This window comes from Canis lupus, chromosome 6 (assembly GCF_011100685.1).
Source record: "Canis lupus familiaris isolate Mischka breed German Shepherd chromosome 6, alternate assembly UU_Cfam_GSD_1.0, whole genome shotgun sequence".
Taxonomy (NCBI): Eukaryota; Metazoa; Chordata; class Mammalia; order Carnivora; family Canidae; genus Canis; species Canis lupus.
In genome coordinates, this window is record NC_049227.1 from 49,910,321 (window position 1) to 49,934,397 (window position 24,077).

General features: G+C 47.0%; 2 protein-coding genes across 5 annotated transcripts in view; both read right to left on the reverse strand.

Annotated features, from left to right (window-relative positions):
- The window catches only part of CDC14A (cell division cycle 14A), a 292,061-nt gene that overhangs the window by 75,933 nt on the left and 192,051 nt on the right, over nt 1–24,077 (reverse strand). Inside the window, exon 16 of one of the 4 annotated variants that reach the window (XM_038541205.1) lies at nt 15,735–16,349. The exons of the other annotated variants lie outside the window; for them this stretch is intronic. Within the exon in view, the coding sequence (XP_038397133.1) occupies nt 16,335–16,349 (15 nt within the window). The 3' untranslated portion in view covers nt 15,735–16,334. Of the gene's footprint in view, nt 1–15,734; nt 16,350–24,077 lie in introns of those variants that run through there. 4 annotated transcript variants of the gene reach the window in all.
- Nucleotides 13,038–14,288, reverse strand: GPR88 (G protein-coupled receptor 88). Its single transcript, XM_038541211.1, has one exon. The coding sequence runs from the start codon at nt 14,190–14,192 to the stop codon at nt 13,038–13,040; it is 1,155 nt and encodes a 384-aa protein (XP_038397139.1). The 5' UTR covers nt 14,193–14,288.

A 24,077-nucleotide genomic window follows, 5' to 3' on the forward strand; every position in this document is an offset into this window, starting at 1 on the left:
GTTTCAGGACACGGCCATTGGGCTGAGTGTAGTGTAGTATTGCAGGGTGAGCAATCACACCAGAGACTGGCCTGAAAATAAAAACAAAAAAAATATTTTAAATGTGACATGTTTATTGTAATAGAACACTTGATTTGAAACCTTAGCTCTGTACTTCTCCTCTCTTCAATTTTTTTTTTGTTTGTTTATTTATGATAGTCACAGAGAGAGAGAGAGGCAGAGACACAGGCAGAGGGAGAAGCAGGCTCCATGCACCGGGAGCCCGATGTGGGATTCGATCCCGGGTCTCCAGGATCGCGCCCTGGGCCAAAGGCAGGCGCCAAGCTGCTGCGCCACCCAGGGATCCCTCATCTCTTCAAAGTGAAAACTATTCTTTGAAAAAATGGTGATGATGTAAGCAATCTTTTTAATGGTAATGTGTCTTTCTTTCTTTCTTTCTTTCTTTCTTTCTTTCTTTCTTTTTTTCTTTCTTTCAAGATTTATTTAGTTATTGAAAGAGAGAGAGAGTGGGAAGGGGTAGAGGGAGAGACTATCCAAGCAGACTTCTGCTGAACATGGAGCCTAACATGGGGCTGGATCTCAGGAGCCATGAGATCAGGACCTGAGCCAAATCCAAGTTTCCAACACTCAACTGACTGAGCCATTCAGGTGCCCCTTGATGTAACCAATTTCACAGAGTGGCACAAGGGGTTGCTTGCTGCTTCTCCCAGGAAGCTTTCTGTGGAGGCAAGTGTGTTTTCACCTAGAACGACTCTTTGGAAGCTTCTGGGCCTCCCGTTTCCACGTCAAGGATAGAAGTAAAGTGAAAAGTGGAAATATGGCCATCAGCTCGGAGTTTGCAGACTGCTGCCTGGATGGCACCTGGAGTTCACTTCTCTCTCCTCCAGCTCCCCGCCCAGCATCGCTCGATTAACTTCTACTTATTATGCAGGACTTTTAAATGTCACTTTCTTAGGCCTTTACTGACACCCAAACCAATTTAGTTCTTCCATTAATGAATGTTCATGGCACTTCCCATTTTGTTTCTTGGCCCTTTTCCCAACTGTAACGAGAGAATGTGTAGTTATTTATCTCGTGTTTCTCTTCCCTTCCTGGACCTAAGTCCCCTGGAGGTAGGGACTGTGGCTGTATAGTTTGCATAGGTATACGTCGTCTCACAATAAATTACTGGAACCAAAAATGGAATAATTATGCCTCCCCTTATGTCTGTGGGGAGAGTCTAAAGAAGAAATCACTACAATGTGTTCCACTTGGAAGCAAAGCACATTAAAACCAACTGAAACTGATTCTTGACTGCTGGCTCTGACATCATCTCTTTGCAGATGAAGCCTGGACAGCCCTGCTAACAACCCACGTGACATAAATGCATCAAGGTGGGGTCTATTTTTAGCTACAGCAAATTACCATTCCTTTATGCTTTCAGGTTTTCATCTTTGCAAATGAGTTCTCTTGTTCTTAACATTTTTCAGAGTAAAGTAAGCCTGATTGCTTTTACGAAGAAAGAAAACAGTCTTTAAGGCAGAGAGCATTTCTCCTTTAATCTCCGCCCCAGCTCAGAGGTTCAAAGAGCCTTTACTGGGCTGCTTGATGCTATTCCTGAGAATAGGGATGGTCTTTCAGACTTTTTGTAAAGACACTGCAAACTCACACTCACAGGGGAAACTCGGCCCAAAGAGAACAAAACAAAAATTTGGCTCTGAGTCTGGGACATGATGTTCCACAATGACACAATTGATTAATAAGAAATTGGCATCATAGAACTATGGATTTTTAAACCATATTTGTAAATATGCTTGTATCATATAAAAATGAGCTATAGGCTCCCACCAAAGATGCGGTTTACCTAACGTCTTGAAAATGAGGGTGTGCTTTGTACAAGTCAGGTCACTTCCTGCTTTAACAAGTGATGTAGACAAGGTCAAAGTTACTGGCTACAACATGGCATCAGCACAAATGAGCTGTCGCACAGAGAGAATCCTATTTCCTGGTGTTGGGGAGTAGAAAGACAACGGAGGGCCTGTAGATCAAGTAGAGCGATGCAGGGAGGGCATGTGTAGCTTTTTAAGCATATTGAAACATTTGAAGTATAATTCTCTATTTTTAAAAATATCATTTTCTAACACACACACTAAAAATTGAAACCTGGTATACAGTTTTTGGTTTACAAGGATATGAAGAAAAAGTTTCAGAATCACTAAGGAGGCCCAAAATATTTATGTTCAGTCAAGGAAGGCATAGGCCTAAAAAGGCCAGTCATAAAGTTGGCCCAAAAGTAGGATAGGTAGAAGGAGTATGATCAGCTCAGTTCAATTTCACCTTTTACCTCTTTCTCCCTATTTTAGCTTTACTCTTTTCAATCAAACACACCGTGTACAGTCCTGTTTCCATGTATTTGGTGGGCAGAACTCCCCCCAAAGATGCCGCGTCCTAATTCCTGGAATACGTGAATATGTTCATTAACAAGACAAAGGTTACTCTGTATTAAGATTAAAGTTAAAGAATTTGAGGTGAGATTATCCTGGATTACCTGGGTGGGCCCAATCTAATCTCATGAGTCCTGAAAAAAGTGCCATGAAGGCAGAAAGATGGGTCAGAGATAGACAAAAGGATGAAACTCACCATCAATGGCTCTGAAGATGGAGGAAGGAGACCAGGAGCCAGGGAAAATGACAGCCTCTGGGAGCTGAAAATGGTCCTCAGTTTACAGCCAGCAACAAAACACAGACCTCATTCCTACAACTGCAAGGAGCTATATTCTGCCAACAACACAAATGAGCAGGAAATGGATTCTCCCTACAGTCTCCAGGAAGGAACGCAGCGTGCCAACACTTTGATTGTAAGTAACCTGGTGAGGCCGTACTGAACTTCTGAACTGCAGAACTGTAAAATAAGAAGCTTGAGTTATTGCAAGCCACAAAGCTTCTGGTAATTCTTATAGCAACAATAGAACACCAATACAATGCCTTTGCCACCTTTCTCCGTGTTTGCGATACCATTCCCTCACCCGCATTCTTCTAAATCCCACATTGTCAGTGAAGGAATCCTGACCTCGTGAATCGCTCCCTGCTCTGTTCTACTTTGTTGGCACATATTCTTAACGGAGCTAGTTATTTGTTCATACCTATGTTCTAGCTCCATAGGGAAATTTTTGAGACCCTTAAGAACAGGATGATGTATTAACTGTGGTCCATTGCAATAAAGGCCACAAATCCTTTCCCTGCTAGTATCTACACTCTTGCAATGTGGCTTGGAAGATAGTCCCACCAAAAGATGGATTATATTCCTCTACCCCTTGCATCTGAGTTGGTCCTATAACTTGCTTGGTCAGTGTACATTAGCAAATATAGCAGTAGCAGTCACATGACTCTGAGATTACCATCAGGTGAACAAGCTTGGGCTAGCCCAGCCAACGGTTAGCTAGTCGAATGTCAGACAGGTGTGTGGACCATGGACCACCAGCTGATGGCAGACTCAAGAGTGGGTTGAGCTGACCAGAAGAAGAACCAGTCGAATGACCCCATCCAGTTTTCTAACCCACAGAATCATGAGCCAATGAGTCACTGTTGTTTTAAGTCACTGGGGGTAGTCTGTTAAACAGAAAAAGCTAATTTATAGGTAATTCAATGTTCTGCATTGAGCTGTTGGTAAATAATTTTGCATGGTGCTCATGATGATGAGGATAGTGACAGCCATGACGACAATGACAATAACAATGACAAAGATAATAAAGAAAGCCATATTGGCTCCAAGTAAAACAGGAAGGTAAGTTGCATCATTTCCATATTCTCATACCAGGAAATGCCAGTGCTTATAAATTGAGAAGTTTCAAATTTTTTGTTCAAATAAGTTGGAAAGCACAGTGTCTAAAGATTTTAGGTTATATACACTACAGTCTATTATTAGTTTCCAACAATTCCAAAATAGCTCTGTACTAAGCTTTTGTATTGGCAACTTTTAGTATTTCAGTCTTTCTCTCTCATTGTGTCAAAACATTAAAAGGAGCCAGATTGTCAGTCTGCTGTGCCAGTTCTAAACATACAAGTAGACTTTGGTTAAAGTCTCTTGGGACTTTGTCACATGAGAAACTCAGCCAGGAATTTTCATCAAAGGTAGCTCTTTTTTATTAAGATTTTATTTATTTATTCATGAGAGACACACAGAGAGAGAAATGGGCAGAGGGAGAAGCAGGCTTCCTACAGGGAGCCCGATGCAGGACTTAATCCCAGGACCCTGGGATCACAACCTGACCCAAAGGCAGACATTCAACCACTGAGCCACACCGGTGCCCAGTAAAGGTACCTTTTACACAGGAGCCAATAGTAGTTCATCTCTCATCCAAATAATCTCTATCGTTCAACTCACAAAAACAGTCTTCGAGTGTCATACATAGTCGTAAGTGAACTGAGTAGCACATAAAGCCCTGATATGTAGCTTGAGTAGTTTCCAGTACAATGTACTTCTTCAGCCTACAGCCCATCAAAATGTTTGAGAACGAAGTAGGAACAAAGAGGAGACCAACAGAGAACAACAGGGCACAGTCACCCAAAATGTGGCATAGTCACATTCCAGTGCCCAAGGAGGGACATCCCTGGTCACCTAACCTTGCTTCTCTAGGGCTGTTGTGGGTAAAGTTTTTGCCAAACACATTCTTTCTGATTATCATTCGAAATATTGTAAGCCCAGGGCAACAAAGGTTTTGTCACCTCCAAGCAGAAGAAATATTATGTAATCCTAGAAAGTCTATTTGAAAGGCATCTCAGATTTGATCTGATAGAACTTCCCACATAATACAGACATCCTTTCCAGAGTTAGTCCTCCACACCCTACTTGAATTCCTCAAGTGTTAGGAAAATCACAATTTCCTGAGACAGCCCATACTATTTTGAGCACCTATAATTGAGATGAAGTTTTTTTTCTCATATTAAACTGAAATCTATCTCCCACCCACTGAGCCAAATTTTACTTCTCGAACTGCACACCATACCACCATACATGTTTTCTCCCTCCCCTGCCACCGGGTGCTGTGTTTACAAGCCCAGGCTTTGGAGTCAGCCGCCAGATTGGTGGTCAATTGTCAGCTCTTTCCCTCACCAGCTGGGCCAACCTGAGCCAGTCTTCCTCTCAAACAATCGGCATTTTCAACTATAAAACTGGAGTCGTAATACCCGCTTTGTAGGATTATTGTGAAAATCAGATAAGGTAACACATATAAAGTACATAGCACAGTTATCAGTATGGTATCAGTAAGTGGAAGCCGGCATGATTACTCTGAGAACCTTCCACATATTTAAAAAGAAACTTATTTTTCCATAATGTCTTCTCTTCTCCAAACTGAGCATCTCCTTCTTCAAGTATACTTTGGAACATGGCAAAAAATATTCTTTCCCTGATCTAGATACTGCACTTGTTTACAGCTTAGGTTCGCATTTAGTGTCCAACTTAAATGATACCTGGTTAACACTCCCTGCTGCAACTGGCCGTTTACCTATTGCCAGAAACCAGGGTGGATTTCCTCTAGTTGATAAAACTGGACAGAAAGCAGGTCCATGGTGCATCTGGGCAACTCCACCGTAAGTCTGCTTGTCCCTCCTGACGGCAGCCTGTTTCCATATCGTAAGGTATATGCTTTTGGAGGAGAATGCCTTCTTGTCGTTGTCTGGTCTCCAAGAGAAAACAGTTTTGCTGGTCCTGCTGCATCTCCTAGTCCACCTCTTGGGGGTAAAGTGAAGTAACTGATGAATAGGCAATAGCCACTAGCCGGGTTTCTCAATGGGGAGGAGCTAATTTAACGTCATGAGCCCAAGAAATGTGATCTGCTTGGCCTTCCCTCTCCACAGGGACCAGTGAGAGCTAGTTAGCCTGCTTATTCCAAAGACTAGGTGGGCAAGGAGGAAGTCAGCGAGCTCATTGTGGCACTCACACGAACTTGCATTCTCCTACCTGGCCTTTATATTATAGGGATGACGTTGCCCTTCATCATTTGTACATTTCATGTTCTTATTTATTTCATGGTCAGTGAGTGAAGAGGGGTGCTATTTGCTGGCCACCTGCAGGCCCCAGTATGTTCTGACCATAATCTGGAACAATCCCACTGAATGAATGCTGACGGCTGAGGAGGTCGGGAGGTGGAGGGGGCTGCGCTAGCCTCCTGGCCTGCTCCTCCCCAGCAGCAGTTCTCTTTTCTACAGTCAGAAAACCACCACGAGAGGGATAGAAACAGAAAGAGGCCTGGGAGATTGCAGTTTTTAACATGCTCCATCTGTTCACTGTCTAAAAGCTAAGTAATAAGGGTCACAGAAGATCCTATTTCAGCCCAACAGACTTAAAATAAATGACTTCTAGACACTGGAAGTTGTTACTGACTTTAACCCGCAGTCAGCCAGAAGTTCTGAAAAAGAGGTAAGATCCACCAAGTGGGTAGAGAGCAGCATAAATGGCAAACCGTCAATCACGTACGTCAACGAGCACTGGATAGACTTCTCCTGATGAATTTTTTTTAATGCCAGATATTCACAGCTCAGCTTCCTTTAGGGGTGCCCATGTGACTACTTCTAGCCTCTTGAGGGAGAAGTCCCTTGTGGGAGCTTCTTGGAGTTTCCTTTCTAAAGAAAAAGAGAGACAAGCAAGAAGAGTCTTTTTCCCTCTCTTCTGTGCTATTATGTGATTACAACAGCCATGTTGGAGCCATAAAGCAAAAAAGACTGAGGTCGACGGAGTAGAAGGATGCAGAGAACCCAGGCCCTTGAAGACTTCAGGTTGCTACTGAACAAATTATGGAGTTACCTACCTGTAGACGTCTCGTTTATGATGATGAGATGCAATCATTGTTTAAGCCATTTTTAGCTAAGTAGTCTGTTACTTGTAGTGAAGATATTCTCTCCCCCCATCTTTTCTTTGGAGAGAGAGAGACCCTGGAGGCCGGGGGGAGAGACAGAGGGAGAGGGAGAGATAGAATGTCAAGCAGAATCTCAAGCAGACTCCACCCCCAGTGTGGAGCCCAATATGGGGCTTGATCTCATGACCCTGAGGTCATGACCTGAGCTGAATCTAAGAGTCATATGCTTAACCAACTGAGCCATCCAGGCACCCCATAGTGAAGATATTCTAATTGCTACAGGCATGAGTGGCAAATGTTATCTATCACTAGGCCCCTCTTTAAAACATCTTTCTCCTGCTTACACTTTTTAAATATAGTATATATACCACACACATAGATATATGTCAGTATGTATTTCTGACTGTAATTATGCACAATTAAGTGTGCATAGGAAAAGAAATTTTAAAAAGAGTAGATAAGCACAATAAAATGTTAGGGTGGTAATCTTTGGTAAGTGAAACTTTGGAGAATATAATCTCTTCTATGTTTCTATATCTTACAAATTTTCTATGAATATAGACCTTTATCTTCATACAGAAAAAACTTATTTTCATAAAGTAAAACTTTCATAAGGGCAAATTTTTTAATTCAATCATGTTGGTTTTTCATAGAACTTTCATGTGGCTAAAAGAAGAATATCTGTACAAAGGAGGCGATGTAGTTTCCTACTACCTGAGAAGAGAAAAATGAGAAATGGGTCTAATTTATACAAGAAAAGATAAAAAATTAAACACTTGCTGTTTAATAAAAATAGCACAGAGCTAGACTGGATAATCTCCAGGTCTACCATCCAGTGAACTGACAAAGAAAAGTAAAAACATTCCCACAGTTATTTCTCCAGGGATTCTAGCAAAATAGCATAGTCACTGATTAGCAATGTCTAAGGATTTTAGAAATCAAAAATACATAGTTTTTCTATGCAAGGCCCTGCAAAATAATTGTATGTATAATTACTGAGTATTTGTTCAGAATACCAAAAGAACTTGGATAACAAGAGTGTAAATCTCCCCCGAATGACAGCACTGACAGCTTGTGATTTATGCACATGGTTCACCCCTACATTGCTACTCTGGGATATCCTTTTGCAAGGGTATGTAATTTATGCTTGGGTCTGTTTCATTAAGAGAAAAATACACGTGTGAGGGAAAGAACCAGATCTTTTTTTTTTCTTTCAAAATTACTCTTTTTTAACTATAAACATATATTAATTTTCTAACATATTTCAGGTAACTGCTTAGTAATAGATACAAGGCAGTATATGTTCTAACAAAAAATCAAAGGAATGAAAAATAAACCAAAACCTAGTTTTTTTGGGGGGGGGTTAAAGATTTTATTTATTTATTCATGAGAGAGGCAGAGACACAGGCAAAAGGAGAAGCAGGCTCCATGCAGGGAGCCCGACGTGGGACTCAATCTCGGGTCTCCAAGATCACGCCCTGAGCTGAAGGAGGACTAAACCGCTGAGCCACCCGGGCTGCCCTAAAACCTAATTTTGAAGACGACACACATCTTAAAACGAAGAGAAGAGACAGAGAACAAAGCAGCCCAGGAATTCTGTGGAGGCAGAGTTTATGGCTGGGGAATGGGGGTGGGCAGGGCTTTCATGAGGACCTAGAAACTAAGTGAACCTCTGGGAAGGAAGGATGAGGATTGGGTAAGTGAGGAGACTCCAAGACACTCCAGGAAGCGCTCTGAATGAACAAGGCTCAGACACAGACCATGGGGCACTTTTGACGTCAATGTATGGACCAACCAGGCTATGGCGAAGGATGCCAGGAGGAGCGAAAGTAATCGGGGAGATTAGGGAATAGTCACACCGTGGAGGGAATTGCACACCCCAATGAAAACTCCTGATTTCATCCTATAGCACAGTGCTGACTTCCCACGCTCTGGAGTCAGACAAAAGGTTTAAGCTCCAGCTTTTCTGTTTAATTGCTACATGACCTTAGGCACATTAGCTACTTTTCTTTCCTTACTTTTTCATTTCCTTCCTTCTTTTCAGCTTGCTTTCTTTTTTTCAGAATTTGGCTTTACTTTTTTCAACTTTCACTGTGAAAGTTTGCAAATATGCACACGAGTCACGACACCCGTGTAACACGCCCCACGTATGCATCATTGTTTCACCTCCACAGTTTCCACTCCCTCCTCAGCATCCCCCCCAGGCCTCATAGGATTCCTGGGATAGGTCCCTGGGAGCACCTGGTTAAGGAATTCCTGCAGGTGGGAGAAGCCAGGAAAGGCTACCTGAGGAGGACCCCCGTGAAAGCAGTATCCACCTTCGACTTGAGACACGTGGGTCCCAACCTGGGTTTCACGCTTTAAAGGGCCTGCTCCCACCCACCTCTGGTCATTCTCCTTTCCAGAGGGAAAGAAATCCCAAGGAAAGGTCCTTGCCTGCAGCCTGTGCCTCCTCAACAAGTCCTGGTATGGTACCTGGAACCCTGGAATTTCCTGTCTAAATGTCTTGGGGCCATCTCTAGGACATGCTCTAGCAGGTGGCTGGTTGACAGGTGGATACAGGCAGAGCTTAGACCTGTGGGGCTGAGGCTGCTCACATAGGTGTGAGGCTCCTAAGGTACCAAAGGAGAGAGTAGAGGAAGAGAGAAAGGGTCCCCCCACCCCCACCTTTGTTCCTACAGACCAAGAACTCCCATCTGGAGCTCCATTCTTGCCCCACAACCCACAAACGCCTCTGAAAGTAAGTGCCATCTACAATTGTTCTCAAACTTATGCAACTGATGTCTTTTGTCAAGTCAGCTCCCAGGACCGCCAAAGAGCCAGATGAGCATCGTCTGAGTGCCTGGAGGAATGGAATAAAGTTGACACGTGAAAGAGCGAAGTTGATCGATATGGTTGTCATCAGAAGGACAGGGATGCATTGGACCAGGAGGCCCAAGCAGACCAACATTCTCTTGGTGAGCAGATCTTTTCCAGGGCTTTCTCTATCAGAAAGTTAGAGCCTTATAGTGTTTAAAACAAAAACCACCTGTGGATGCCTTTGTGTGACAGAGTTAATGTTTATGAACGTACTTCATTTTGGAGGGAAGAAGTGCTAGGAGTAACTAACACCTGTTACATCCTAGAATTTAACCATTAAAGTGCAAGGGGGAGGGAAGTGGGGGGGGTTAGACTGCGGGTGCTATATGTATTAACAGGCATATACCTAAAGCAGAAAAGTAGAAAAGGCAAAGTAGGGCAGCCCACAACAGCAATTAGGATATTTTATTCCTGAGTGGATAATATGTGGTTTCATTTAAATAAGAACACAATCTCCATTAACTTAATTCGTAAAAGCAATAACTCCAACACTCCAGCTATTGCCCTGGTAAGGCATTTTTAGACACATCATTGCTACTTCGAAATTAAAAGTGAATCAGTCCTGTGGAGTTAATTACCAGTAAATATAACCTAAAGGAGGTCTCCCAAATGGCACCGAGCCAGCCTAAGGTGGTTCTCAGTGTTCACCAGAAACGCTGGAAGATACCGGGTATTTGAAAAGCTAAGTTCATATGTGTCGCAAGTGCTTTGGGGAACAGCAGGAGCAATCATTTGCCGCATCCACAGTGAGAAACAAAAATAAAGGGCTGATTAAAAGAAGACCACTTCAATAGAGATTTAGAAAAAGTGTCCCCCCCACCCCGCCCCACCGCCCCAAAGCAAGCTCTCTGTTGCTGTTGCAACCTATTCCCTAATTCAGTTATGTTTACAGAAAGCAAATCATATCCGTTTCCTTTTAATGCTGGCATCCGACCCTATTTGATTATATAAGGTAGAAATAATTTGAGAAACTAAAAATAAAATTAAGCCAGAACGAAGAAGTTACCCTCATCACTACTGCTGTGGAATACAGTGTCCTCTGCTACAGTGTTCTCGAGGAGATATACAAGAAGACCAGAGACAGAAGAAAAACACTCAGAGAGATAGTTGTCTGAACTTTAATTAAATATTTGAATCATAATTAAATCTTTGAATCAAGGAAAATGGGAATAGATGAAACCTTAGTGAGAGAGAAACGGTACATGCACAAAGGGGATAGATTAATAAAATGACTGCTGACCTGTTATTGGTAATGAACATAATCTGTTTCGTTTTACTACAAACATGTCTAAGTTTCCTGCACCTCCCATAATTATTCAAATGCCCTAGTAAGTGCAATTATTCAAATGCACGCATGTTCCCGCTGTCCTAACTTACACAATGTTCAAGAGTGCAACAGAGCAAGCTGTTCTTTGTTCTGAACCACACAGGCAGGTAATTGAGGTTGCTCGGCCCCAGATTTGATGTAGTTAGCAGTCATGATGCTAATAGATGATTATCTTAAATTACTTTTTTCCCCACCTTAATTTTATGAAGTGACTTCACATGATTTTGCATCTCAGCTATTTCTAAATAAATTCGGTAAACCAAAGACCAGCCTCGAACCGTACATTTTAAGACAGATTCCCACTGGAACTGTTTGCTATATATAACGGAGTCTATTACACCTCTTTCAACAGACACAATATTAACGTCGAGTGTCGTGGTCATATGTATACGAACTACATAGAAAACAGTGTTGCTTTCTAATGTGTGGCTTGTCTAAACCCTAAAAGAGCACAGACCGCTTTACAGAGCCAAAACCATGATTATTGATCCATCTTGACTGTGGTTCCACTTGCGAGATAAAGTCCCAACTGGGAGTTTCTCATAAATTGGGTCAAGACAAGAAAGGTAGGTAGCCAGGGTGTCTCTGTGTCTCTTTTCCAAGAATTGAAGGCCACTTCTCCTGGTGTCTGGAAGAAGTAAAATGTCCTTGTCTAATGGGTATTGCTTTAGTAAACCACATGCCCAGTAAGTTCTAGCATCTAGGAGCATGCAATAGCAGCTAACGTTAGCTCTGCAGTCATGGCATTATTAGTGTTTAATTATAGCATGTGCATTGAGATATTTTAAATGTTAAAGAGAAAACAGAAGGATTCATTCTCCTTAGCAACCATTATAGTACAGAATGTTCAAAGCTGCGATCACACTCATAAGGCAAGTAAACTGATTACAAATGAAGGTAGCCACACGTGTGCATGCTATAGGAAACATGAAACTGGCACCTAAAACACCCCTTCTGTGTCTTCACAATTCCATGGCTGGCTCAGACCGTCAATGGGCACAATGGGAAATCCCCGCTTTAACCCGCTGTGCCCGTGTGGAGTCTTAGACGTGCGAACACGGGGCTCAAGTAATCGATCTGTTTTCTCTTTTCTCACTGGCTAACGGCCCGACTTTATAAAAACCCTTTTAAGAATAAAGGGCTTGAGGTCTTAGCGGCGGCTCCTGCTGGCGGGCACATCTGCGGCTTCGCTCCCCAGGGTAGTGCGGGCTGCGGAGGACGGAGGCTTCGTCCACGACCAGCTACTTCCCCAGCGGCTCCCGGAAGGCCGCTCGCTGCGGCGGTACCGGCCGCTCTGGCCCGCGCGCTGGTGCTGGTGCGGGAGGCGAGGGGCGCAATCCAGGCCTCGGAGGGGCGCAATCCAGGCCTCGCAGGGGGCGCAATCCAGGCCTCGGAGGGGGCGCAATCCAGGCCTCGGAGGGGGCGGCAATCCAGGCCTTATCGCGGCGGGGGGGACCCCGCAATCTAGGCCTCGGAGGGGGCGCAATCCAGGCCTCGCAGGGGGCGCAATCCAGGCCTCGGAGGGGGCGCAATCCAGGCCTCGCAGGGGGCGCAATCCAGGCCTCGCAGGGGGCGCAATCCAGGCCTCGGAGGGGGCGGCAATCCAGGCCTTATCGCGGCGGGGGGGACCCCGCAATCTAGGCCTCGGAGGGGGCGCAATCCAGGCCTTATCGCGGCGGGGGGGCCCCGCAGTCCAGGCCTTATCACAGCTCCCTTCGCAGGACAGCGCGGAGATAAATGAACCTGTCCTTTTTTAAAAAATGTCAGTGTAGCAAGTCCTTGAAGTTTCCGGTGTTTCGACTTCAGGATTTCTCTAAAACACAGAAACAGAGGCTAAAACTCGGGTGTCTGCGCACAGGGGCCTCGGGGAGCCCCTCGGGGGAGGCCTGGGGTCCCGGGCGCCGCCGTCGCCGCGGCTCAGGGCGGGGCCTGCCGGGGTCCTGGCGGGGTCCTGGCGGGGTCCTGGCGGGGTCCTGGCGGGCGGGGGCGGGGGGCGCCCTCCGGGGCCCGGCCGGGTCACCAGTGCTGGCCGGCGGCGCGGGTGCCCAGCTGCGCCTGGGACACCGCGGGCACCGCCGTGGCGGCGGCGGCGGCGGCGGCCGCGTCCCCAACGCCGGGCAGGACGGAGCGCACGGAGCGGCGGAACTCCTCGTTCCTCCAGGTGTAGAGCAGCGGGTTGAGCGCCGACAGGGCGCAGCACAGCAGCCAGCTGGCCGCCTGCACGCCCCAGGGCACGGGCAGCGAGAAGCCGCTGGCCAGGCTCACCCAGGCCAGCGGCTGCGTGGCCAGCAGGAAGACGCAGCAGAGCAGCAGCACCGACAGGCCGCTGAGACGCCGCTGCGCCCGGCGGGGCTGCAGCGCGGGCGGCAGGGGCTGGGCCTGCGCCGGGTGCGCCGTGCCGCCGGGGCCCGGGGCGTGCGGGGCGCCCGGGAAGGCGGCGGCGGCGGCGGCGCAGCCGGGCAGCTGGTGCAGCAGGTGGAAGTTGAGGACGCTGACCCGCTTGACGCTGACGCGCACGCGGCGCACGATGCCCAGGTAGCAGTGCAGCAGCAGCGCCGTCTGCGCCAGCAGCGCGGCGGCCGCCAGCAGCGCGGGGTAGTGCAGGCGCGGGGGCGCGGCGCCGGGCCGCGGGGCCCAGGGCGGCAGCAGCAGCACGAGCGCCAGCGCCAGCGCCCAGGACAGCGCCAGCATGCCCGCCGTGTGGCGCCGCTGGTACAGCGCCTGGTAGGTGGCGGGCGCCCGGGTGATGAGCAGGTAGCGGTTCAGGGCCACCAGGCAGTGGGACAGGAGGGACACGGTGAGCCCCAGGCCCAGCAGCCCGCCCCGCAGCAGGCGGTAGCTGCCGCCCGCGCCGTCCCAGCCCGCGGGGGGCTCCGCCGCGCCGGCGGGCAGCAGCCCGAGCACCGCCTCCTGCGGCATCCAGAGGGCGCACACGCTCAGGTCGGCGGCGCAGCCGTTCACGATGAAGGCGTTGCTGGTGGTCTGCAGCTTTCGGAAGGACGACACGAGGTAGATGACCATGCCGTTGGCCAGCGTGCCCCCGATGGCCAGCCCCGAGTACAGGAGGGACACGGGGATGCGCCGGCCCGCCCACGACTCCTCTTCCTCGCAGAGCAGCAGCAGCGAGCCCCCGGTGGTGGAGGACGTGGACGCGGAGGAGGAGTTGGTCATGCTGGCCGGCTCTTCGCACCTCGCCGCCAGCCTCAGCTCCGCCCGGCGCGGCCCATCCCGACAGCCGCCCGCACGGAGGGCGCGCACGGCCCCCGGGCCCTGCGCCGGCGACGCGGGGGGCGGACTAGCGGCCTGCGGGAGCGGGGGCGGGGGCGGGGGCCGCGTGGCCGAGGACGGGTGCCCCCTCGGGAGTGGCTCCGGCGCGCGGGGACAGGCCCCCCCGGGCGGGGCGGGCGGCGGGGGGCCCCGGGACGGGGCGCCGGCAGCAGGCTCCTGTCGTCCCCGAAGCACGCGCACACGCACGGAGTGGCGGCCGGACGGCGCCCGCGGTGTCCAGAAGGCAGACGCCGCCCAGCCGGGGGCAGCGCCGGGGCGCGGGGGGCGGGGGTACCTGACTCTGGGGCTGGTCCTCGGCGGGCGGTGGCGGAGGCAGGGGCGCCCGGAGACACCTCCTCACGGCCGCGTCCGTGGTCCCCGCATCGGCAGGAGACGCTGCGCCGGCGTCAGGGCCGGGAGCCGGGGCCCGCGCCTCCCCGGCGGCGGCCGCACGCTCGGCCCGGGGCAGAGGGCAGCAGCCCGCGGGCGCGGGGAGGCCTCCGGGCGGGCGGCGCGGCAGGAGCGCGGGCGGGCGCCGGGCTCGGGCGCGGCGGGAGCGGAGCTGCGGGGAGCGCCGGCGGCGCGCGGAGCCAGGGTGCTGGCCGCGGTGCTGAACCCACACGGAGCGCTCTGGTTCTCAGCTCTGCATCACCCAGGGAAAAAGGCAGCCTTGCCACGCTTGGCATGAATTATTCAATAGCTTCTATCTTGTGAAAGGGAAAAAAAAATACCTTGTTCAGAAAGTGCTGTAATTAACAAGTTTCTCTGCCTTGTCTTTTCTCTCTCTCGCCCAATCACCTTATTTTTCACCCTGCTTCATTTTTCTTCCCTTCATCCTCTTCCTCTCATCAGTGTTGGAATAAAACGTAATACGCTCCTGATCTATTTCGTCCTAGTCTCATGCGTTCCGTGGGCAAGATTTTTCTGAGGGATGACTATACTCCCATTCCCAGGACTGATCTCTTCCATCCCACACTTGCAGAGAGAATTACTTTATATTCCAAATGAAATTCTTTTTTTTTTCCCCTCCCTTTGGTAAGGTGGGACATGGGTAATTATCCACAGAAAATCCCCGAGCCTCCACTTAAATCATAACTTTGATTTTATTCTCATCACCAAACTCCTTTTCAGAGTTTGGCTTGTGTTCAGGAATGAAATGGTTAGAGGGTAAAAATGAAATGGTCAGGTGAAAAGTAGGTGTCAGGGAGAAAAAAGAAAACCTGAATAATCCAGTGTCGATGACACAATGACTCTTTACTTGAGAACTTTTTTATTTTATGGCCTTAGATGGAGATTTGCAGTCAGATGTTGGAAACTTCTTTGATGCAACCACTTACTTAACCATTCCGCATGGGAAATTTTCCATAAAAGCCACCCTTCCCTCCCCTTGCCCCCCAGTAAATCCATTTTTGCTGTGAAAATCGTTTATTTGAAAACTTAAGTCAGTATGGAATATGGTAAGAGCGCATAATGGAAAAAATGAGCCGTGGAGTTTCGGGACACCTGAGTTCTAAGCTGAGCCTCCACCAACTGGCCTTGTGATGGATCGTTTTGTCATCTTGTCAAATAAGTTTTCACTCAGTGACTTCCAAGGCCCTTCCTTTTCAGACTTTCTGTGAATCCTCACACATAAATTTAACATTTCTCCTCCCTAGGTCTGACACTAGAAACGTTCCTCTCTATCTAACATGTGCCATAGCCCTGGATCCTATGGTAGGAGTCCTCTCCCGGCTGTCTGTAAGGTGACATTTCGGAATGGAGAGCAAGACGCACTTCCTCTGCTGTCCTCTCTCCCTTTCCATGAAATGGTATTAGTTAGTGACTGTTAACAACTCTAATGGGGTTAGAGCTAAGCATGACTTGATGGGTTTAGTCCTTTTAGGCAGTAATTAAGTGGAATTAGTTGAGTTGGAGGATTAAAGAGATGAACCAGGGATTTGCTTTTCGAAGGACTGAAGGTTCAGATGTCAAGTTCATTGATGTTGAAGAGAATTTGCTATTGTCCTTCGCCTGGAGTCATTTGTCTTTCTTGTGTCTCTGAGTACATCAAGCACAGCACGCCTGCAAGAGATTCCTCTAATTATTTATAGTTAAAATCTGTGCTTGAAATAAAAATTTCCTCTCACATCAGGGGGGTATCTGATTTCCAGGTCCCTGGCCCCCTGCTGCTGCCTTACCTGTTGCCTGTGGGAACAAGCAAAATCCCTGCTGAGAGGCTCTGGTGCCTTTTAATCACTCACATTTCTGTCAAGTCTATGCCTTTCTTCTTTAGCCCATGCCTGGCAGGGGGCAAGTTTTTGTTTGTATTTGGTGTGGGTTTTGTTTTAATCTATAGAACAATAGTACAATCTATAGTACAATAGGGTGAAGGGTTTTTTCCTCTCATTCCCAAAACCAGGGCAATGCGTGGCATGTGGAAGGTTCTCAATAAATAAATAATCAGTGAGTGGATGGCTGTATAAATGATTTCTTTTTTCTTTTTCCTTTTTATTCCATGGTGAAACGGTGAGTGATTTTCACAACCCCCTCTTTCCTCCTACCCCTGGCAGGAACTTGGCAAGGGTCAACCACCCTTCTTATGTGCGTCCAGTCTCTCTCTACCCACCACTGGTGGCTTTCCTTTGGCTTCAAAAGTGCCAGCTTCACCACAACCTAATAAACACTTCCCCTGCACTTCATCTCCTCAAGCTGCCTACACGAGCTCACTCCCTCTCCTGGCAGATACGCTCTGCTTTGACCTCCTTTTCTCCCACCGAATGCCCAGCCCACACCACTTGTGCTCTCACCCTGAGACACTTTCCACCTGGCTGAAGTTCTACTCATACACAAAATTGCCTACCGGACACTGCTACTTGGGTGCTCTGTGGGCATCTCAAAACCTCAAATGTCCAAAACAGGTCCCTTCATCTTCTTTCCAAACCAATCCCTACTTTTCCCGTATTCCAGTCCCTGTGCCCAGCATCACCATTATCCTGATGCCTAAGTCAGAATCCTAGCTATCATTTTTTATTACTTCTTTCCTCTCTTCCTCCCTATATCCATCAATCACCCAAGTGTCCTCATTCTACCATATTCATGTTTTGTAATCTGTTCACTGATCTCTATTCACTCTGCCACTACCTAATATCAGACAACCACAACTACCATCTCTTCTCTAGAATATCCCAACAAGCTCCTAACTGATGTCTACCTACCATCTTACCTCCCTCCAGGCAAAGTGATCTTTCTAAGACTAAAAGACACCGCTTCTCAAGTGTTAAATTTTTTTGTGTGTCCCTACCTTCCACTCCAATGTACATTCTTTGAAAATAGAGCTTTGCATTGATTACTAGTGTTATTGGATGCTCCCAGAACAATGCCAGACACATAGGATACTCTTAATCAATATTTGTTGGAAGAAATAGTGAGAAAGTGTCACTTTTGTGCTTAAGTTCTTTCACTAAGACCCTATTATCCTCAGAAGAATCATGAGCATCATCATTGCTAATGTTACTGAATACACACCACATGCACCAGGCATTCCTTTGGGGATTTTTCATCTATAGTTTCATTTGGCCCTCATGTCAGGCCTACAAGGCTTACCTCTAAACTTACAGGCTGGGGCAAGAGTCCTGGTCCAGGGCAGCCCGGGTGGCTCAGCGGTTTAGCACCGCCTTCAGCCCAGGGTGTGATCCTGAGACCTGGGATCAAGTTCCACGTCGGGCTCCCTGCATGGAGCCTGCTTCTCCCTCTGCTGTGTCTCTGTCTCTGTCTCTCTCTCTCTGTCTCTCAAGAATAGATAGATATATGATAGATAGATAGATAGATAGATAGATAGATAGATAGATAGATAGATAGATAGTCCTGGTCCACAGGCTATATATCTAAATATTTTAAATTCATGAATCAAGCCATCAAATTGTCAAATAATATTGTGTTCTCCTACCTTGACAAACTTACTTTCATGACAACTGAAAGCTGGGCTCAAATTTAGATCCTCAGATTCATAGATTATTGCATGCTACTGGAATGTGACAACTTGGCCACCTTACCTCTGTCCCACAGTCCATCCCCTTCTCTCCCTGTCCTCAGCTCTGTCATTGCCTGCCTGTTACATATAGGATGCTCCAACCTGCTCATCCAAGTCCCATCCGTACTCCTGTCACACAGCTCTCCCTTAGCACCATTTCAGACCTGTAATGATGCCTGGAAGGCAGAGTCAGCCAGCAGAAGGACAGAGTCAGAGCAGAGGTCCACACAGATCATGAAGGTGTGTTCATGGCCACTGGGCAAGGAATTCTGGGGTCCTTGCCAACGAACGTGGTCTCGAAAGGGCATGTGAGCTTTACATGAACTTGTTCCCCTTGGATCCACTTAATAGATGAGAAAGCTGAGTCACAAAAATAATTTGGTAAGTGAATTTCGTTAAGTAGGTAAATTAAACAACTTGCCCAAGATCACACAGTTAGAAAGTAGAATAACTGGGATTCAAACCCGTTGCTCCATACTTAACCCCCATCACACCATACTGCCGCCTTTGGTAAAGTTTAAATTCTTTAACATGGGTTAGCTGCTGTAAATAAAGCTGACACAACAAGGAGACCCAAAATTATGGAGGTTCAAAAAAGAAATAATTCATTTATCTCTCACAAAGGTGAATGAACAATCCAGGTGGAAGGCAGATCAACTACACCAGGTCATCCAGAAACCCAGGGATCTCCTTATGGCTCCCCCACCCCTTAGGACAGGAGTATTCAAAGTGTGGTCCCTGACCAGAGACATCAACATCCCCTGGAAACATGTTAGAAATGACTGAGACCCACTGGATCAGATTTTCTGGTGATGGTGTCCAGCGATCTGTTTTAACGAGCCCTCCAAGTGACTCTGATGCTTGCTAAAGATCGACCACCACTGCCTCAGGATGCTATCCTTGTCTACTTGGATGACATCATTTCACCACTGTCACATCCACATGCCAGCTGGCAGAGATGAGGAAAGAAGAGAGAGGGGCAGCCAGCTTCCTTTTCAAGGATGTGAACTGAAAAGTTCACATATCACTTCTGCAAATACATACCCCAAACAGTGAAAACTTTAGTCACATGGCTGCTGCTTGCTGCAAGAGAAGCTGGGGCCACGCTAGCTGAGCGTTCACAGGCCCTGCGCAACTCCGGGAGGGTGGAGAAAGGAGAGGGCAGACAGTGGGCAGTAGAGGGAAGCCGGTTACCAGGTTTACCCAGGTTTAAACCTGCAAGTTTAGAATCAGGCCATTATCAGTTGGGCCCTTTAAGCATGGTGCCTTGGGCATACCAGCTTTTCAAGATCCTTTGACAATACTTAATATCTGAAAAAAAAAAAAAAGAATTCCTGGCTCTGAAATATAAAAAAGAAAAGTTTAAAACAGAAATTAATATGCGGGGTGCCTGGGTGGCTCAGTCAGTTGAGTATCTGCCCTTGGCTCAGGTCATGATACTGGGGTCCTGGCATCGAGCCCTGCATTGGGCTCCCTGATCACTGGAGAATCTGCTTCTCCTGCCCCTCCGGCCCTCTCCTGCCTCTCTCCCTGCTTGTGTGCTCTCTCTCTCTCTCTCTCACTCAAATAAATAAATAAAATCTTTTTTTTAATAAAATCTTAAAAAAAGAAATTAATATGCTATTAGTCAACTGCACATTATCAACAATAGCCAAACCATGGAGCGAGCCAAGTGGATAAAGAAGAGGTGGTACATACACACAATGGAACATTACCCAGCCATCAAAAAGAATGAAATCTTGCCATTTGCAATGACATGGATGGAGCTAGAGGGTATTATGCCAAGCAAAATAAGTCAGTCAGAGAAAGACAAATACCATATGATTTTACTCATATGTGGAATTTAAGAAACAAAACGGATGAACATAATAGGGAAGGGGGGGGAAGGAAAGAGGGAAACAAACCATAAGAGACTCTTTTTTTAAGGTTTTTTATTTATTTATGAGAAAGAGAGTGGAAGGAGAAGCAAAGAGAAGCAAAGAAAGAAGGAAAAGCAGACCCCTTGCAGAGCCCGATGCCCACCCTATCCCAGGACCCTGAGCTCATGACCTGAGCCAAAACCAAGCGTCAGACCCTAAACCAACTGTGCCACCCAGGCACCTCCATAACAACTCTTAACAATAGAGATCAAACTGAAGGTTGATGGAGGGAGGTGGGTAGGGGTGGGCTACATGGGTGATGGGGATTAGGTACTTGTTATGATGAGCACTGGGTGTTGTATGCAAGTGATGAATCACTTAATTCTACTCTGGAAACCAATATTGTAGTGTATGTTAACTAAAATTTAAATAAAAATTGTGAAAAAGTCAACTGCAAATCAATTCATTATTTATAAACTATTTTAGGTGGAAATCGGGATACATTGTCATATGTTTGATATGATGTGTGATGGGGCCTCCACAAGTGCTGAGGTCTGCACAGGTCTTAAAACTGCCCAGCGTAAGTCCCTCCTACAACCTCTTCCATCCTCACCTCTGCACCCCTTCTCTCCCCACCCCAGCCCTGCTCCAGCCAGACTGTGGACCTGCCTTCCTTGAGTGTGCCTCAGTTTCTCCTCTTGCTTCCAGCTAGCCATGTCTGTGTGTTCAGGGCATGCCATTCTCCTGGCTGCCTCTTTGCAATCCACTCCCATTTTGCCATGCTAAGTCCTACTTATCTTCCAGGCCTGAGCTCAGACTTCCCCCTCCTGCAAGGAGTCTTTCTTGACCTCCACGATAGCTTGTCCAGCCTGTGTGCCCCCAAAGCACACGTGTGTGTTGCTGCCACAGCCGGGCTCCCCAAGGATTGGCTACTCCCTCTCCACCTGATAAACTACTCAAGGCCAAGGCTCTCTTTTTGGTCAGAGTGCCTGACACGCTGTAAATACTTAAACATTTGGTGACTGAATAGGTCCCTGGGGAACCTCTAGTAGGCAAGGTCAAGATTTCTAGCTCAGTTACTTTCTCAAGAGGTCAACTGGCAGTCAGAGTCACGCAGCAAGGCGTTGCTGTTACTGATCTTCCCAAACTGCTTTATAAGCTTCATGTAACCACATCCTCATGCTCGATGCCACCAAATTATTTTTAAATAGAGCTTTTGTTGATAACAAGGACCCGCTCATACCACTGCATAGCCACCCCTGACAGGGCCCAGGGTGTACTTTGCCCAGTACTCAATTTCAAAATCCACCAAAGCACATCTAGCACCTGGCTCCCCATGCTTTGGAAAGATCTGAGAAATTGCTCGTTTCCTGGGCCTTCCCTGGCTGCCAGGGGCCAGGCCACAGAGCAACCCCACCAAGCACAATGCCAAGACTGTGTAAAATCCTATTTCAAACCCCAGCTGCATTTCTTCAGATCTGGATCTTCTCAGAATGAACACAACTGAGAACCATGTTGGGATGAGCTTCTTCGGACCAGAAGAGAGGTTTTGCAAAGGAAGGGCAGCTCCATGCTGCTTTACAGAAGCCCAGCGTAGGAGTGATTCAACTGCAGGAGCCCATTTACCATTAGGAGAAAGCAAAACCCCCGTAGAGTTTTTAGAAATCACGCATTTGCAGAACCATGGGGCTGGAAATGACCCGCGGTCTGCTCCTTGCCGAGCTCTCACCTGGGGTGCCTGAGACCTTCCGCGCTGGCCTCCCACTTGCCTTCTGCTCTGTCAGACCCCAGAGCACCAACCCGAGCAACCGCAGCTCATGCAGGGGCAGACTCCCATCAGGCAAGTACCCCAGAGCCCGGCTCACAGTGGGGGGCCATTTGGCAAAGTCTGGGAGTACTTTTGGTTGTCACACATGGGGGCAGAGGGTGTCACTCTATCTAATGGGTAGAAAGCAGGGACACTAACCATTTCACAGGAGTCCCACAACGAAGAAGGATTATCCAGCTCAAAACGTCAGCAATGCCCACACTGAGAAACCCTGCCAAGGAGGTTAGGAGCTCAGGGTGGAAGCCAGAGCCTGTTTGTAGTTGCTGGCAAATTATTTCACCTTTACTGATCTCAGTTTTCTCCTTTGTAAAATGCAAATAATGTCACTTCCCTGTAAGGTGGGGAGGGTCTAAGATGATTAAATGTTTGCAAACAGCTTCAGGAAGTGGCCAGTGAGTGTGACAATGGTGATTCCCAACTAGGGAGTGGAGGGTGTAAAGGGACACATCTTCCCAAAGAAAAAACCTGGAGGAAATGTGGGATGGCTTATGAAACATAGATTTAGATAAACCAATTTTCAGCTCTGAGTCACTGCCCCAGGAAGTCCCTGTAAGCATTTTAAGAAAACTGTGATCCTCTCCATGTTTGTGTGCAAACATGGATGTGTGTATCTATGTGTTTTTCTGGAGATTAAATAATTATTTCAGCTTCTCAAAGGGGTCTGTAGTCTTAAAGGGTTAGGAATCATTGATGTCATTCAATCTCCTCACTTTACAAAAAACTCAACCCAAAACAGTATGTATGACTTATCCCAAATCACACACATGGTGACGGGTCTACACCTCAAACCAGGTTGTCCCTGTGACACTCGTACAGGTGTCCCCACAGAAGTAGGCTATGAAATCAAGGCAATTTATAAACACACAACAAGATAACATAATAAACACAAACACAACTCCTCATTCTAGCACAATATACAAAGCTCTAAATTTGTCTTTTCAGAGTTAATTGAACTGTGATCCTCAAATCTCCAGTACCAAAATCACCTGGGTCTGGATCAGAGCCTCGGCCCAGGCCCAGGAATCTGATTTTAACAAGCTCCCCAGGCAACTGTCTTCTACATTAGTATTTGAGAATCACCGAAGCAGAGGATATGTAAACTGATCATGTTAGTTTTTGAGTGTTGATTTGTAAAGTTGCCAAAGCATTTCTTTTCTGAACTACATTTTCAGCTTTTTCCAGGAAAACCAATTTAAACTAAAATTGCTTTGGCTTGGTATTTGTCCAGAAGTGGCTTTTTTTCCAGTAAGGGTTTAATATAGTTTATTTTTTTAAATGTGCTTAAAAAATATTTCTGTCTAGTAGAGATAGGAACTGGATCGAGACCATTCAGTTTCATATTTTCAAGTATTTAAGAATTATTTTAGGTAATTGAAGTGAGAAGATCAAATTACTCTTAAGGAACACTGTGTGTGTGTGTGTGTGTGTGTGTGTGTGTTTTCTCCCATTATCACTGATGGGGGAAAAAATCACATACTTTTCGGTACTTGGCCACAATTATTATCATCCCTAATTGGAGTTAAGCAGGATTGACAGATAACAAATGAAATAAGCAGCGACACCAGGTGGTTCAGTGGTTGAGCATCTGCCTTCGGCCCAGGACATGATCCCAGGGTCCTGGGATCGAGTCCCACGTTGGCCTCCCTCTGCCTGGGCCTCTGCCACTCTCTCTGTGTCTCGTGAATAAATAAAGTCTTTAAAACAAAAACAAACCAAACAAACGAAATAAGCAAAATCTGAGAAACTGTTCGTGTAATTTTAAAGTCTAAATCAGATTGATCAGGAAACAGGACAACCAGGAGCTACTATGCTGTTTCTACTTGAGACAATCACTGGTTAGAAATACTAATATATTCTATTTTCTTCATCTCAGAAATAAGGAGCCTGCTCCTAGCACTATCACTATCCAGCAGCTTTTTTTCAGCATATTTCTTTATTCTATAATCCTTTTGAAAAACTTCCCTGGATAGAGACAGCCTTTGGAGCCTCTGTGAAAGCACCTGCCAAATATGTGTTTGAAGCCTCTCTGTCATGGAATTTAAGAGTTAAGGATATCACAACATTTGGGGACTGCAGAGCCACACATCCGCTTG